This window comes from Triticum dicoccoides, chromosome 5B, assembly GCF_002162155.2.
Source record: "Triticum dicoccoides isolate Atlit2015 ecotype Zavitan chromosome 5B, WEW_v2.0, whole genome shotgun sequence".
NCBI classification, from domain to species: Eukaryota; Viridiplantae; Streptophyta; class Magnoliopsida; order Poales; family Poaceae; genus Triticum; species Triticum dicoccoides.
The window spans coordinates 337,741,810-337,754,365 of NC_041389.1; the positions used below are offsets into that span (position 1 = coordinate 337,741,810).

A 12,556-nucleotide genomic window follows, 5' to 3' on the forward strand; every position below is an offset into this window, starting at 1 on the left:
CGCTCTTCAGCAGACAGGCAATGTGACAAGGCTGGTGAACTCAAAGGCACAACAAATCTGACACCATAAATCTGATGGGATCACTTTTCTCACAGTATCATGGATAGCGCACATTTACAATTTAACAGATTCAGTATTCATGTTAACAAGGCAGTATCAATTCCATGTTTGGCATACGGAATGACGCTGCAAGGCAAGGAAACCGGCATTATGCGACGCAGTTCGTCACCTCACCTCCCCAAAAAATGCACAGGATCCTTTGTCCCACAGAGAAATGCAAGACGAGGAGACCAAAATAACATCACAGTACACTTTTTTTTTAAACGGAACATCACAGTACACTTTTGATATTGGAAGGCATGGACAACCCATATCAGCAAAACAGGAGACTTTCATCCCACTAGTCGGTTACTAAGCAATGCAGCAAAGATCACAGGCTGGGACTAGGAGTGAGCTTCAACACTGATAATACAAGCCATTTCAACACAAGATCTGGACCTAAATTAAATTAGTGCATATATCCAGTTAAAGAGGTGCGAAACAGGCTAAAGGAAAAGCATACGGAAATTCTAGAGCCAGGGCTGTCACTTTAGACAAGGAGAAAGGGTGGATTCAGATAGCAACTAATAGCGCTCCAATGGTGCAACCAAAATGAGGTGCCGGTAAACCAAGATCCCAACAGCAGTTTCGGGCTATTTGGTGCGATGATGCCATATGATTCTTGCGCGCCAACATTCGCAATGACCTGCCACCAAAGGTAAATGAAACAGTGGCAATTGCTGCGAGTAAAATCATTTTTCACTTTATTAAAACGCTGAGAATGTAGAGGTTTAGAACATGGGAATTAACATAATTTAGCATGAGCTCTTTTAGCACGATGCGACGAGGACTGGTCACCTGGTCAACTCTTCTACGTTTTACAAGTAATAAGTAAACCATTTCCTGCATAGCAGGCTCACTACTATAAGAAGGCGTAGCTTTGTATAGCTCAAGTTCTCAACTACGACCATGCCTACAGTCAGACCTAAGTCATTTCCTATCCTTGACCAAATGATCGACCTCTGATTATGAGGATAGTGCCTCTATTACCATGGACGCATATGACCACCATTGGTCGAATACAATGGTGTAACGCCTCCAAGCAGGTAGTTATCACAATTACCTGTTAATATACACTTGAGTATCTGGCAAGGAAATGAGAGTAATTAACTACGTGGGGTCCCCACAAGATAAGTTATGTGTCCCAAGAAAGGTGCGATGCAACAATCCAGACATCAAGTCGCAAGGAATCGATTCCTACCCAGAGTTGGCATGCACACCATCTTGAAGAAAAGTGAAATCATTAAATTCATTTGTAAATTCTCACATTCTACACTTGTTATCATAGTAAACACATTTCGTGTACACTCTTTCATTCACAGTAGTAAAGAACGCCCTGCATCCATCTGGTAGTTCTATCACACAGGCGATATCTGTTTTCTTGCATTGTGTACTAGACGAAGGGCTTATGAATCAGCACAATGTTTGCAAAATGTGTTGATAAAGACGCAAATTTTAGTATTAGGATTACTATAATGTCTCACCAGATGTTAAGCTTCCAACCAAAACTACTCCATAAACATGAGTGAGTACATAAAGATGCCTCAATTGGCCACTGGAAATGCTCTGTGAACTTGTGTAACAAAAACATAATACACCTCGAGATCTCATAGGTCCAATGGGCCAAATGACATACTGATTCTTGAGCAAATCAGTTTCCCTTGTTGCCTAACATGGCAAGGTTCTGACTAAAATCCTTTCTAGTAGGTGAAACAGCATGGCCAGATTTTATAATAGCAAACAGAGAGAAAAATAGATAAAGCCGACTCAATAATAATTTAACTATAAGGGGACATTTTATAAATTTCACCAATAACCTAAATAAGAGTTTCAACTAGAGAATATACAAACCAGCCCAACTGGAAGCCTAAAATGCACTAGTATAAATTAGGTATTAATAGATTAATTATGTATTCTTAGTGGAAATGGTACAGAAAAGGCGAAAAGAATATATTTCTGGGGAACAGTTACCTTGGTTCTATTGCTGGCCACCAGGTTTTGATTGTTTATGTATCTGCTGAAGAAGTGTTGCTGCCAACTGCAATGTTGCTTGAAGGCGTTTTTGAGGATCTCCGTCAAGGTCTTCCTGAGCAGACAGTTGCTGGCCCATCTGCTGGGCAGAAGGAAGCAAAGTTTGCATTGACGCACCGCCTGAAGTAAGCTGCTGAAAGGGGGGAGGGCCTGCCGGAAGTGGGGGAACAAATGACCCCAAAGGCACGGAAGAATGACCTGCACTCACGAAAACATGCATAGGTGGTAAATGCAAAGTCGTATGACAAGGGATAGGATCATTGGCTAGAAGCATAAGGTGTGGGTTTGATGGTAGTGAACCTTGTATTGGCGGCGGATGGACCTGTAATTGCGATGGGACAGATGGTGGAACCGGTAACTGCGAGTTGTGGACAGGGATTGAACCTGAGCTATCTGGCATCACTGAAGCATGATTAGCATTCTGTATGAATCGACCTGAGCTGTCTGGCATCACCGAAGCATGCTCACGTGGATTATAGTTCTGTATGAACCCTGATTGTCTGTTTGAGCTGCCTACTGGCAAGCCAGCTTCTACTCCTCGTTGGTTTTGTTGTGCAAGAAGAGTAGCCAGCTGTGCAAGTTGTACCGGTGGGAGTGATACTGGGGCAGATGGAGTTTGTTGAGGTCTAACTACCTGCCGCGATGGAGGTTGAGGTGGTTTCATGGAAGGTAAGGACATGTTTGACGCTTCACCTGGTGCATACACTGATGGTGTGCCTTTTGGTATTCCCTGAGTAGCAAATGAGTACGGCTCTGATGTCCTATCATTTTGTGTATGTGAGACTGCACTTGCAGCCAAAGAATTGAAATTACCGGAACCTGGACTTGGGTCATTATTATTGGACCATCCTGAGGGCCACACATTTGGGGATTGCTGGTGCTGGCCCTGTGCCGTTTCCCTGCGGGAGTCTGGTGCTGGCATTTGTTGAGGTAACTGAGAGGTCAGATATGGAGAAGCATTTGCAAACTTGTAAGGTGGAATAAAATCTGTACTTGCAGGAGTATAGACTCCAGTAGATGGCTGGAGATAATCTGGACCCTGAGGAACTGTCCTCGTATCTGGAGGGTCGAGTCTTCTCAATGCATCTCGATCCTCATGACTACTCACATCAGTGTTCAGATAACTCGCAAAAGATGTAGGCATTTTCTCCAATGCTTCCGGTTGACGATTTGCAGAGGTCAGGTCTGGATTTGCCTGCTGAAACTTCAGAATGACTCCAGATATGCTCACTTTTCCTGGCACCCTAAGTACATGTTCGGAAAAGTCCGACGGTGGAACAAGAAACAAGGTGCTCCTTTCTCCAAGTTTACAAACTGCAGCACGCTGCTTATCACCAAGGTAGTTCATGAAATCATTATAAGCTGCCATGTCAGCATCATTTTCTGGGACAAAAAACACCACCCAACTGCTAGCAGCTTCATAGTAATGTTTAGAAAGCATCTCCAAGTTTGTCCTAGCAGTGCAGTCCAAAAAGTCAGGCCTGAAAAACAGGAAATCATCAGGTTGATTATCAGAAAAGAATTAGACTTGTGGTTGAATGAGAGACACTGATCATTTGGTCAGGTTAACTATCAGAACAAATCTCGAAGTGACCTACGTACTCCCTCCGCCCATTTATATAATGTGTAATATTTTAGGCACGGTGACCAAGGCACGTAATTATATAGAATTTGATACGAAATTACCCTTGACTAATTCAATGGTTTTTTTCGAGAAAACACAAATGGCCTTTGCGTTTCATTGCATTGGAAAGATAGGGAATTTACATCCTCCTAGGAGGCAGTTTTACACCGTTGTCAGCTGATAAGTGGACATCCCATGATGATGTCAAAACGACCCTGAGCCCTTGAGCCCCGGCCTTTGCCCAACATCGGGCCTCGTCCTTGATCCTGTCAACAAGCTTATTGAGCGATGGACACACATGGTCAAAAACACACGCCTTCCTATGTTTCCAGATCATCCACGGCACCTGAAGCGCCACGGATTTGAGCGCCTTGCGGAACGCCGGCGGTGTAAATTCCTTCGCGCGCAGCCACCAGTCCATGAGCGAGTCATCGTGCTTGGGTGTCGGCGCCGGTAAGCGCAGCCAAGATAGGATCTCATGCCATGTCTGCCTGGCGAAGGGGCACGCGAGCATCAAGTGTGTAATCGTCTCCGGCTCTTGGTCGCAGAGGAGGCATCGCGGGTGGTGCTGCAGGCCACGGCGTGCAAGCTGCTCCGCGGTCCAGCAGCGATCTTGGCATGCCAGCCAATGGAAAAATTTCACTCTAGGCGGTGCCCAGCTCCTCCAAATGAGCTTCCAGGAGTGGTAGCCCGTCGCTCCCTGGAAGGTTGCCCGGTAACAGGACTGAGCCGTGTACACGCCGTTGGGGGTCCAGCTCCAGAGCAGCTTGTCCGGCTCATTGGATAGCTCAACATGCTGTATCAGATGCCACAGCTTCAGGTACTGTCCAATCTCGGGAAGGCCGATCAGCCCCTGGATGTCGCGCACCCAGCTATTGCAGCCAAGGCCTCCGCCACCGTTCTCAATTTCCGGCGATGCTTGGGGATGCACTGGAAGAGCATGGGCGCTAGCTCGCGGACGGACTGGCCGTCGAGCCAGCGGTCCTCCCAGAAGAGAGCGGTCGTGCCGTCCCCAATGGTCATGGTCGTGGAAGCGTGGAAGAGCGCGCGCTCTTCTAACGAAAACTGCAGGTCCAGCCCCTGCCAAGCGCGATCAGTGTCCGTGCGCGCGAGCCATAGCCAACGCAGCAGGAGCGCAAGCCCCGTGCGCTCGAGATCCCGAACACCTAGGCCGCCATATTCGAGTGGGCGGCAGACCCGGCGCCAGTTCACGTGACAGTGCCCACCGCGGGGGTCCGCGCGGCCGGCCCAAAGAAAACCACGCTGAATCTTCTCCAGTTGCTTCAGGGTCTTCTTGGGGGGTGCGAGCGCGAGCAATTGGTGAATTGGAATCGCGCTGAGCACGGACTTGACAAGCGCCAGCTGTCCGGCCTTGTTCATCAGCCAAGCCGCCTTCCAAGTAGGAAGCCGGCCCGCCACCGCGTCGACAAGTGGTTGCAGCTGGGCCGCGGAAGGGCGACGAGTGGTGAGCGGGATGCCAAGATAAGTGATCGGCAGGGTTAGCAGCAGATAAATCAATTAGGAGGACCTGACCCAGCGATTTGAGTGTGCATCCAGATCTCCTGCTTGCCTTGCATTGGCCATGCACATGGCATATCTCTAAAAATTAGCAGCAGCGATTTTTTTTCCTAATTAACTATTGGAAGGTTGACTCGCATGATTTTTTTTCCTAACTCATGGCTGGAGATTTTGTTTTCCTAACTACGATTCATGCGTGAGTTTGGCTTGTACGTGATTTTTTCTAGGGGAGAGCCTTGTATGGTGTGTGGTGGAGGGGTAAAAATGAAATTATAGAGAATTGGAAGAAATAAACCTTACATTGTGGAATTTTAGCAAAAGAACAAATACGTCTTATATAAAGGAATGAGGGGAGTATTAATGAATTGACTTAGATAAATTAGATGTGAAGAGCAATTATATACTCCCTCCGTAAAGAAAGATAAGAGCAATTAGTGATCTAAACGCTCTTATATTTCTTTACAGAGGGTATCTAAAGATAAATTAGATGTGAAGAGCAACTAAATACTCCCTCCGTAGAGAAATATAAGAGCGTTTAGATCACTAAATTAGTGATCTAAACGCTCTTACATTTCTTTACAGAGGGAGTAGTATCTAAGAGATCTTTCCTACTCCCTCCAGTCCTGTAAAGCTGTCATTTTGGACAAGGATAGTCAGATTCTTATTGACTTATTTATATTCAATACTTCAAAAATCATACATGGGAATTTGTCCCAAAAGGTACTTTCACAATATATAATTTGATCTAAACACTCTTATATTTCTTTACAGAGGGTATCTAAAGATAAATTAGATGAGAAGAGCAATTAAATAGTATCTAAGAGATCTTTCCTACTCCCTCCAGTCCTGTAAAGCTGTCATTTTCGACAAGGATAGTCAGATTCTTATTGACTTATTTATATTCAATACTTCAAAAATCATAGATGGGAATTTGTCCCAAAAGGTACTTTCACACTATATAATTTTTTTTGGATCTTATGAATATGTTAATAGATACTGGTATTAAAAGTTGTATTTTGGAGACAGTGCCAATGCGGCATCTTTTAGAGGACCGAAGGGAGTACATACTACATAGTTTTCCGCATGAATGCAAACTTATATCTTTGTTAAGAAACAATTATGATGATGAGAAAATTCAATGGAAGAGATGTGTTAAATACTGCACCTCAGAAAAAAAAAGGACAAAAAAATATCCAAACTTACAGCATGAAGTTAAGGACCTTCCCGACAGGGAAGCACCGAGCTCGGCAGATTGGTGTGCCCCCCTTTGCTATTGTGCCGTTCCAGCTCCACTCTTCTTTAGGAAGAGGTCCATGATGTTCAGGAGTTGACCTGTCCACTTCCCTAGCATGCATAGCAAAACTATTTTGGGAACGCCATGCTTCATGGTTATCAACAGGTGGGTTTGGATTCCTTAAAGGTTCAATGTAATTTCTACCATGCGCCATGGGAGGTTCATAGGTTATGGGATGTGCATCATCTTCTCGCAGATCACGGAAGGGCCTCCTTGGGTAGCCAGAGTCAACATGCCCTCGATCAAATTCAGAGAAAGGATATTCGGGAAGTTCAGCATCATGCAATTCACCAGTCCTCAGCTTCTTTGACAATGGGTATGAATGATCATCTGCATCCCAAGAATCTTCCAACGGGAAGGCTCTTCGAGGTCGCTCAAAAGGAATACTTTGCCATGGTGTTTCACCCCTAACGGTAGGGCTACTTCTGTGTTGTTCATATATGTCTTCAGACATCCTTCTCTCTGGACCCAACCCTCGCATCCTAAAAGGTTCAAAATTAGAAACATGACCAGACTCTATTTGAGGTCCGCGTCGAAGATAATTATCCCTGCTGAAGCCCACATCATCAGCATCTCTCAGTAACCTTTCAGGGCCGGCACGCAGTGATGACATGCGGAGATCTCTCGGAGGACTATCAAAACGCCTTGGCCTAGTAAAGGCCTCAAAATCTTGGTCTTCAAATACAGACCTAGACCGAACACTACGGTTTAAGTGGGGGGAATACGGGGCAACAGAGGAACATCTTCCAACTTCTGCTGCAACTCCTTCATTACGAGAAAAGCATATGCTTACTCTTGGGTTATTGAAAAGCCTCCCCTGAAGTGCTTCTTTTGCCCTGCATGCCGCTGTAATGGTAGTGTACTTAACAAATCCATAGGTGCGGCCTGGGAATGTTGTTATCTTGACAATCTCGCCAAAAGGAGAGAAGGCTTCCCACAGAGCTGCTTCATCTACCTTTAGACCAGCAGGAAAACCTATCCATAAAACCTCACTAGGTTCTGTAGACTTATTTCTTTTAGATTTATCAACTGATTTTTCAGGGCTTGATTGATGTTTTCTTCCATGTTCAACAAAATGTCTCTCATCAGAAGATTGTGCATGTCTGTCATCCACATAGCTACCTGAAGACTTATCCTGTAAATTCAAATACTTCAGGTAACCTGTCACCACTAGATATACGGAACAGCATAATAAAGATAATGAGGGATACGGTGATACCAATAGAAGGCATTAAAGTAAGCAGACAGACAAAATCATAAGTTTAATTAGTCCTGATCATTAAGTGTGAAGTGAAGTTAAACGAGACAGAACAAGCGGCCAGGTAGACTTCCCATGGCAATAAACACAACTCAACTGGCTATAATCATAACTTAAATTAGTACTCCCTCCATCCGGAAATACTTGTCATCAAAATGGATAAAAGGGGATGTATCTAGACGTATTTTAGTTCTAGATACATCTTTTTTTATCCATTCTGATGACAAGTATTTTCTCGGACGGAGGGAGTACCAACAACTACTTAGAAATGGGTCTCTTGGCTCTTCTAGAGCACAACACAACTTCCTTAAATGGTGAGACTAAGAAATAACCTCAGTTGGGAAGCAAGTCTAATCAGATAACTTCCTTTTTTTTTTATCCACAATCAGATAACTTCCCAAGTACTCTGATGTAGACTGTGAGCCAATTTCCTATTTTCGGAAACAAAAACTTGCCCCTTAGCCCAAAGAGTGGCATGTTCATGAATGATTAGAAGCTATAGAGCTATTTAAGTAAGGCCAATGGGGAACAGTCATTCACTCTGGAACGTGAGGATCAAAACCTTCTGCACCCCATGCTGATTTAGAGCTAATACTACTTTTCCAGTTAGTCAATAAGGATCGGACACCCATATCCCAGGAGCATACAAAGTCAGGCCAATGGGAACAGTCATTCCCTCTGGAACGTGAGGATCAAAACCTTCTGCACCACATGCTGATTTAGAGCTACTACTTTTCCGGTTAGTCAATAAGGATAGGACACCCATATCCCAGGAGCATACAAACCCGTTACACAAAATGTGCCAAAGCCAAAAGCAAACCACCCTCGCAAGAATTAAATGAATCCTAGAGATCTTGGGCAAGTCCAAAAGAATAATTTTCCTTCCGGTCATCAGAGTATTCCAGGACAGATAATACTCAGCCAATGTGTACGTCCTCGATACTTGAAAGTCTCAGCAGATTCCAATTTATACTTAATGTAAAACAACTTCTATAAACTACTCAAGCCTACAATAAACTATACTACTGGTTTTGTTTGTTCGCAATCTGGCAGAACAGACATGTGTAATGGTAATTTATCAGATATTATGAGCGAATTATAGAAATTCCAATGTGTTTGTGGCACGAGTTAGCGAAAACCCCAGGCACTCACATAACCACAATTATTTTGTGAGCGTTGCACATAATCCAAGATACTGTGGCTTAAATGTTGCACAAAAAGCACTGATCATTTGAACAGAAGAGGCTCCTGGCAAGCTGCAATGAAAGAAGTGGTCAAAGATGGTGTGTGTGTGTGTGTGTGTGACAGGCAGCAAGGAGATCTTGGTTTGTAACCAATTACACATGGTTTCATTAAACATTTTGCTAAAAACATTGGGCCATGCACACTTGCTAGTATAGCTGAGGTTTTCTGTAACTTGTGGTGCTATATTTTGTTTCTTTTGAATTTACTTTAATAATTTTGGAGAAGAAAAAAAGGCGTTGCACAGCAATAGCAGTTCGTGATCTGGCAACCAATACGGCTTCCCTTCCGTCCAGCCACCATTATCCACAGTTCTCGACCTTTAGGTTTTGATTCCCCATTGGAACATATGAGAAACTTTGACATAATAGATAAATTAGTCATTCAGCTCTTCACTCTCCCCTCCCCTCTCTCATGACCTAGTGCTTAGGCACAAAATAGGACATGGTTACAGAGTCATCAGCTGTGAATGGCTTTCTTATTGTATTTACCTGTCAGCTATTTTTCAGTGTTTTTTGAATGTATGCATATACCTACAAAAAACCAGGGAACTGCACCCTATCAGTATCCCCATACCAGTATCTCATGTTAGTGCTTAGGTTGGCATTTTAATTCCTCCTGTAGATTAGCAGAAATTAGTGCACCTGCAGTCTATAACTTTCTTATTTCTTAATGCTATTTTTAATTTGAGACTCAAGCTCGTTAATTTGGAGTCACTGTGATGAGTCATGACAAATAATCCTGCACTCCTCGTTCAGGCAAATAAATAACCAATGGTAGTTCTTTGTTTCCTACAGGAACTGGGCAAGTCAAAAGAGCTGGGGTGGTGAAGCTGGTGAGGTACACCAAGAAGATTTTGCAATGTTATTAATATGTCAACAGGTACTCATTTGTCTCCAAATAATTAACCTAAGGAGCTGTTTCATATATTGTGATTATAGCAGGATGACTGTGTCACCATGTCCTGAAAGTGATTATATCATCAGTTATGAATTGGGGCAGAGTAATCAAAACATTATGTACAGATGGACATTCCAATCAACCTCCCACATGTCTGTGATTATATCCAGCCTATTTGGCTAGTTACAACGCTTACCAGCTGATTATACAGATACATTGGAGACAGATGACCACCTGTTCTAGTCTAATTGGCCAAATTTTAGAACAGCACTTATCCATAACTAGTCAATGATGTAACTATTCAGTATACGCCTGGTGGTAAGGCCAACTTTTTTCTTCTTCAACTGAAAAGATCTTCCACACAATATATCATCATAGAAATGCAGGACCTATGCACAGACTGCTATCAGATCAACAAGCTAGATTGGTCTGTCAAAAGCCGTACCTATGCCCATACTCTTTCTGATTATTTTGACCTTGTATTATCTGATAAAGATCATAAGCATGTACATGAGGTTGTAGAAGAGATAGCTTGGAATACTCAATGCTGTGAAGCAACTACTTTGACCAAAATCGTAGCCTTCTGTTTTCCATTTGGAACAAAGCTGACCACATAAAGCACAACTATGGTGCTATAAACATGTTACATCACTGTGAATATAACATAGAAAGAACTTGTCATGGGCGCACGTCACTTTTGGATCATTGGTTTTTAACTAGGAATCCGATGATGAAGCTACATAAAACCAGATCAAGGCAACCTCACATTGATGCTGAATGAGCTGGAGCTGACATACACTTCTATCATCTAGCTGAACCTTTTGGCCAGTATTGGCATAAGGTGGAAACATGGATGGTATCTTTATGCCAAACAATGATGGTCATCACATTTAACTACCCAAGAAGCTTGATTGATTGATCAGCTTAGCAGTCTGTTCGGTAGCGGAAACTGTGCATCATATTTTATATGAATTCTAAGAGAGAGAGAGAGAGAGAGAGGGGGGGGGGGAGTTCAGCCACAAAGACTTATTTTACGGAAAGCCAAGGAGTTACAAGAGATAAATATGTGTGTCTTGTTGATAGCACAAAAAGAATAAAGAACACTTGAAACTGTCAGATAAATATGTGTGTCCTGTTCATAGCACAAACAGGCAAGTAAAGCTGCAAATGATGTCTTTGACATGGTTCGCATTGCAATAACAGGTCTGAGTAAACTTAACAATGATGAGTGTTGAGAAAGAGTATCGGGTACCCACTGCCAAGAGAATTTAGTGCGGACATGTCAATATATTAAATGATCTTGGCATGTTGCACTTGCTGAAAACCTTCTCTGATGTTTCATATGCAATTGAACGTGCATCTTATTTTTGACAAAAAAAAAGGAATATCCAGTTCTCTCATGCAGCACAATTTTTTTTTTCTGATGTTGCCTTACAATGTTTTTCATCTTTAGAAAATGTGCTACTTTCAACATATGGAACATCAGATCAACGTTCATGATCTTCAGATGAGAAGATTTCTCAAGCTAACATTGTACCTGATCTCCTAAAGATTAACTTTTGGAGGTTTTATCGTGCCGTGCCCTAAATGGAAGCTAGATTACAACCAAATTGTCGAGCTGAGACATCAGGTGAGCTGTGATAATTGTTGATATATTCAATCTGAGGTGTGCACTATTTGTTTTCATAGTACACCTGACTGTAAAGGGTTGCTGATGCATAGACACGGTATGTGATCATTATTCGGTTACGGCGGAGCCTGGGGGTTCAAATATCATCTTCGCAAGGAATCCAATTGATCCATGTGAAGTTTTGCATCATTCAAAAGAAGGAAGGGTTCTATTTTATTTATCATGCACATTATATATGTGAGCCTGTTTTTGTCTGGGTTTTTTCCTCAGAGTAATCCTGTGCATCCTAAATTTTAACTACTCACACAGAGTTTGTCTTGACTCCCGGGACTTGGTTATACTGATTCCAAAATTCATGATCACACACAGGACAAGAAAAGCACACTGCACCAATGATGCGTTTGAAACAAAGCATATGTTGACCAACAATTCTAGAAAAGTGCGGCAAACCGTGATCGAGGCGGGAGGAAGTTCAACACTAACCCCCTTGGAAAACTCAATCCTAACGGGCGTTCCTTGGAGCCGGGCCCCCTGCAGTTCCCGGACCGCCGCGACGGCGTCCTGCTCCCGCATGAAGCTCACGAAGGCGAAGGTCCGGCCAGGGTCGCGGGTGATGCCCTCGATGTCGCCGCACCGGTGGAGCAGCTGCGAAAGGTCCGAGGCGGTGACGCCGGGGGCCAGGCTGCCCACCCAGAGATGCCGAGACGGCGGCGCCACGCCCCACCCGGAGGAGCGCCGCGGAGTCGGCGGTGGATCATCGCGGCCGCCGAGACGGGGCGAGCCGTCGCCCCTCCCGCCGCTGAATCTTCCCCTGCCCCCGCCTCCTCCGCCTCCGCGGCCTCGCCCCCGGCCCCTCCCCAGCTGCAAAGAAGTGGCCGGTCGCGATTAGTCGGGGCAAACCGCGATTCCATCGATAGCAGCATCTACGAGACGAGCGTGAAAGAAAGTACCATTGGTTTT

The 12,556-nt window shown here is 44.0% G+C and overlaps 1 protein-coding gene across 1 annotated transcript; it reads right to left on the minus strand.

Moving 5' to 3' along the window:
* Positions 1-289: 289 nt before the first annotated feature.
* Positions 290-12,463, minus strand: LOC119309493 (flowering time control protein FPA-like; the record flags this gene model as incomplete). Its single annotated transcript, XM_037585483.1, has 5 exons — positions 290-745; positions 2,071-2,328; positions 2,431-3,611; positions 6,476-7,701; positions 12,080-12,463. Coding segments are annotated over 4 exons (3,042 nt in total), but the record flags the coding sequence as incomplete, so codon positions are not given.
* Between the last annotated feature and the right edge of the window lie 93 nt (positions 12,464-12,556).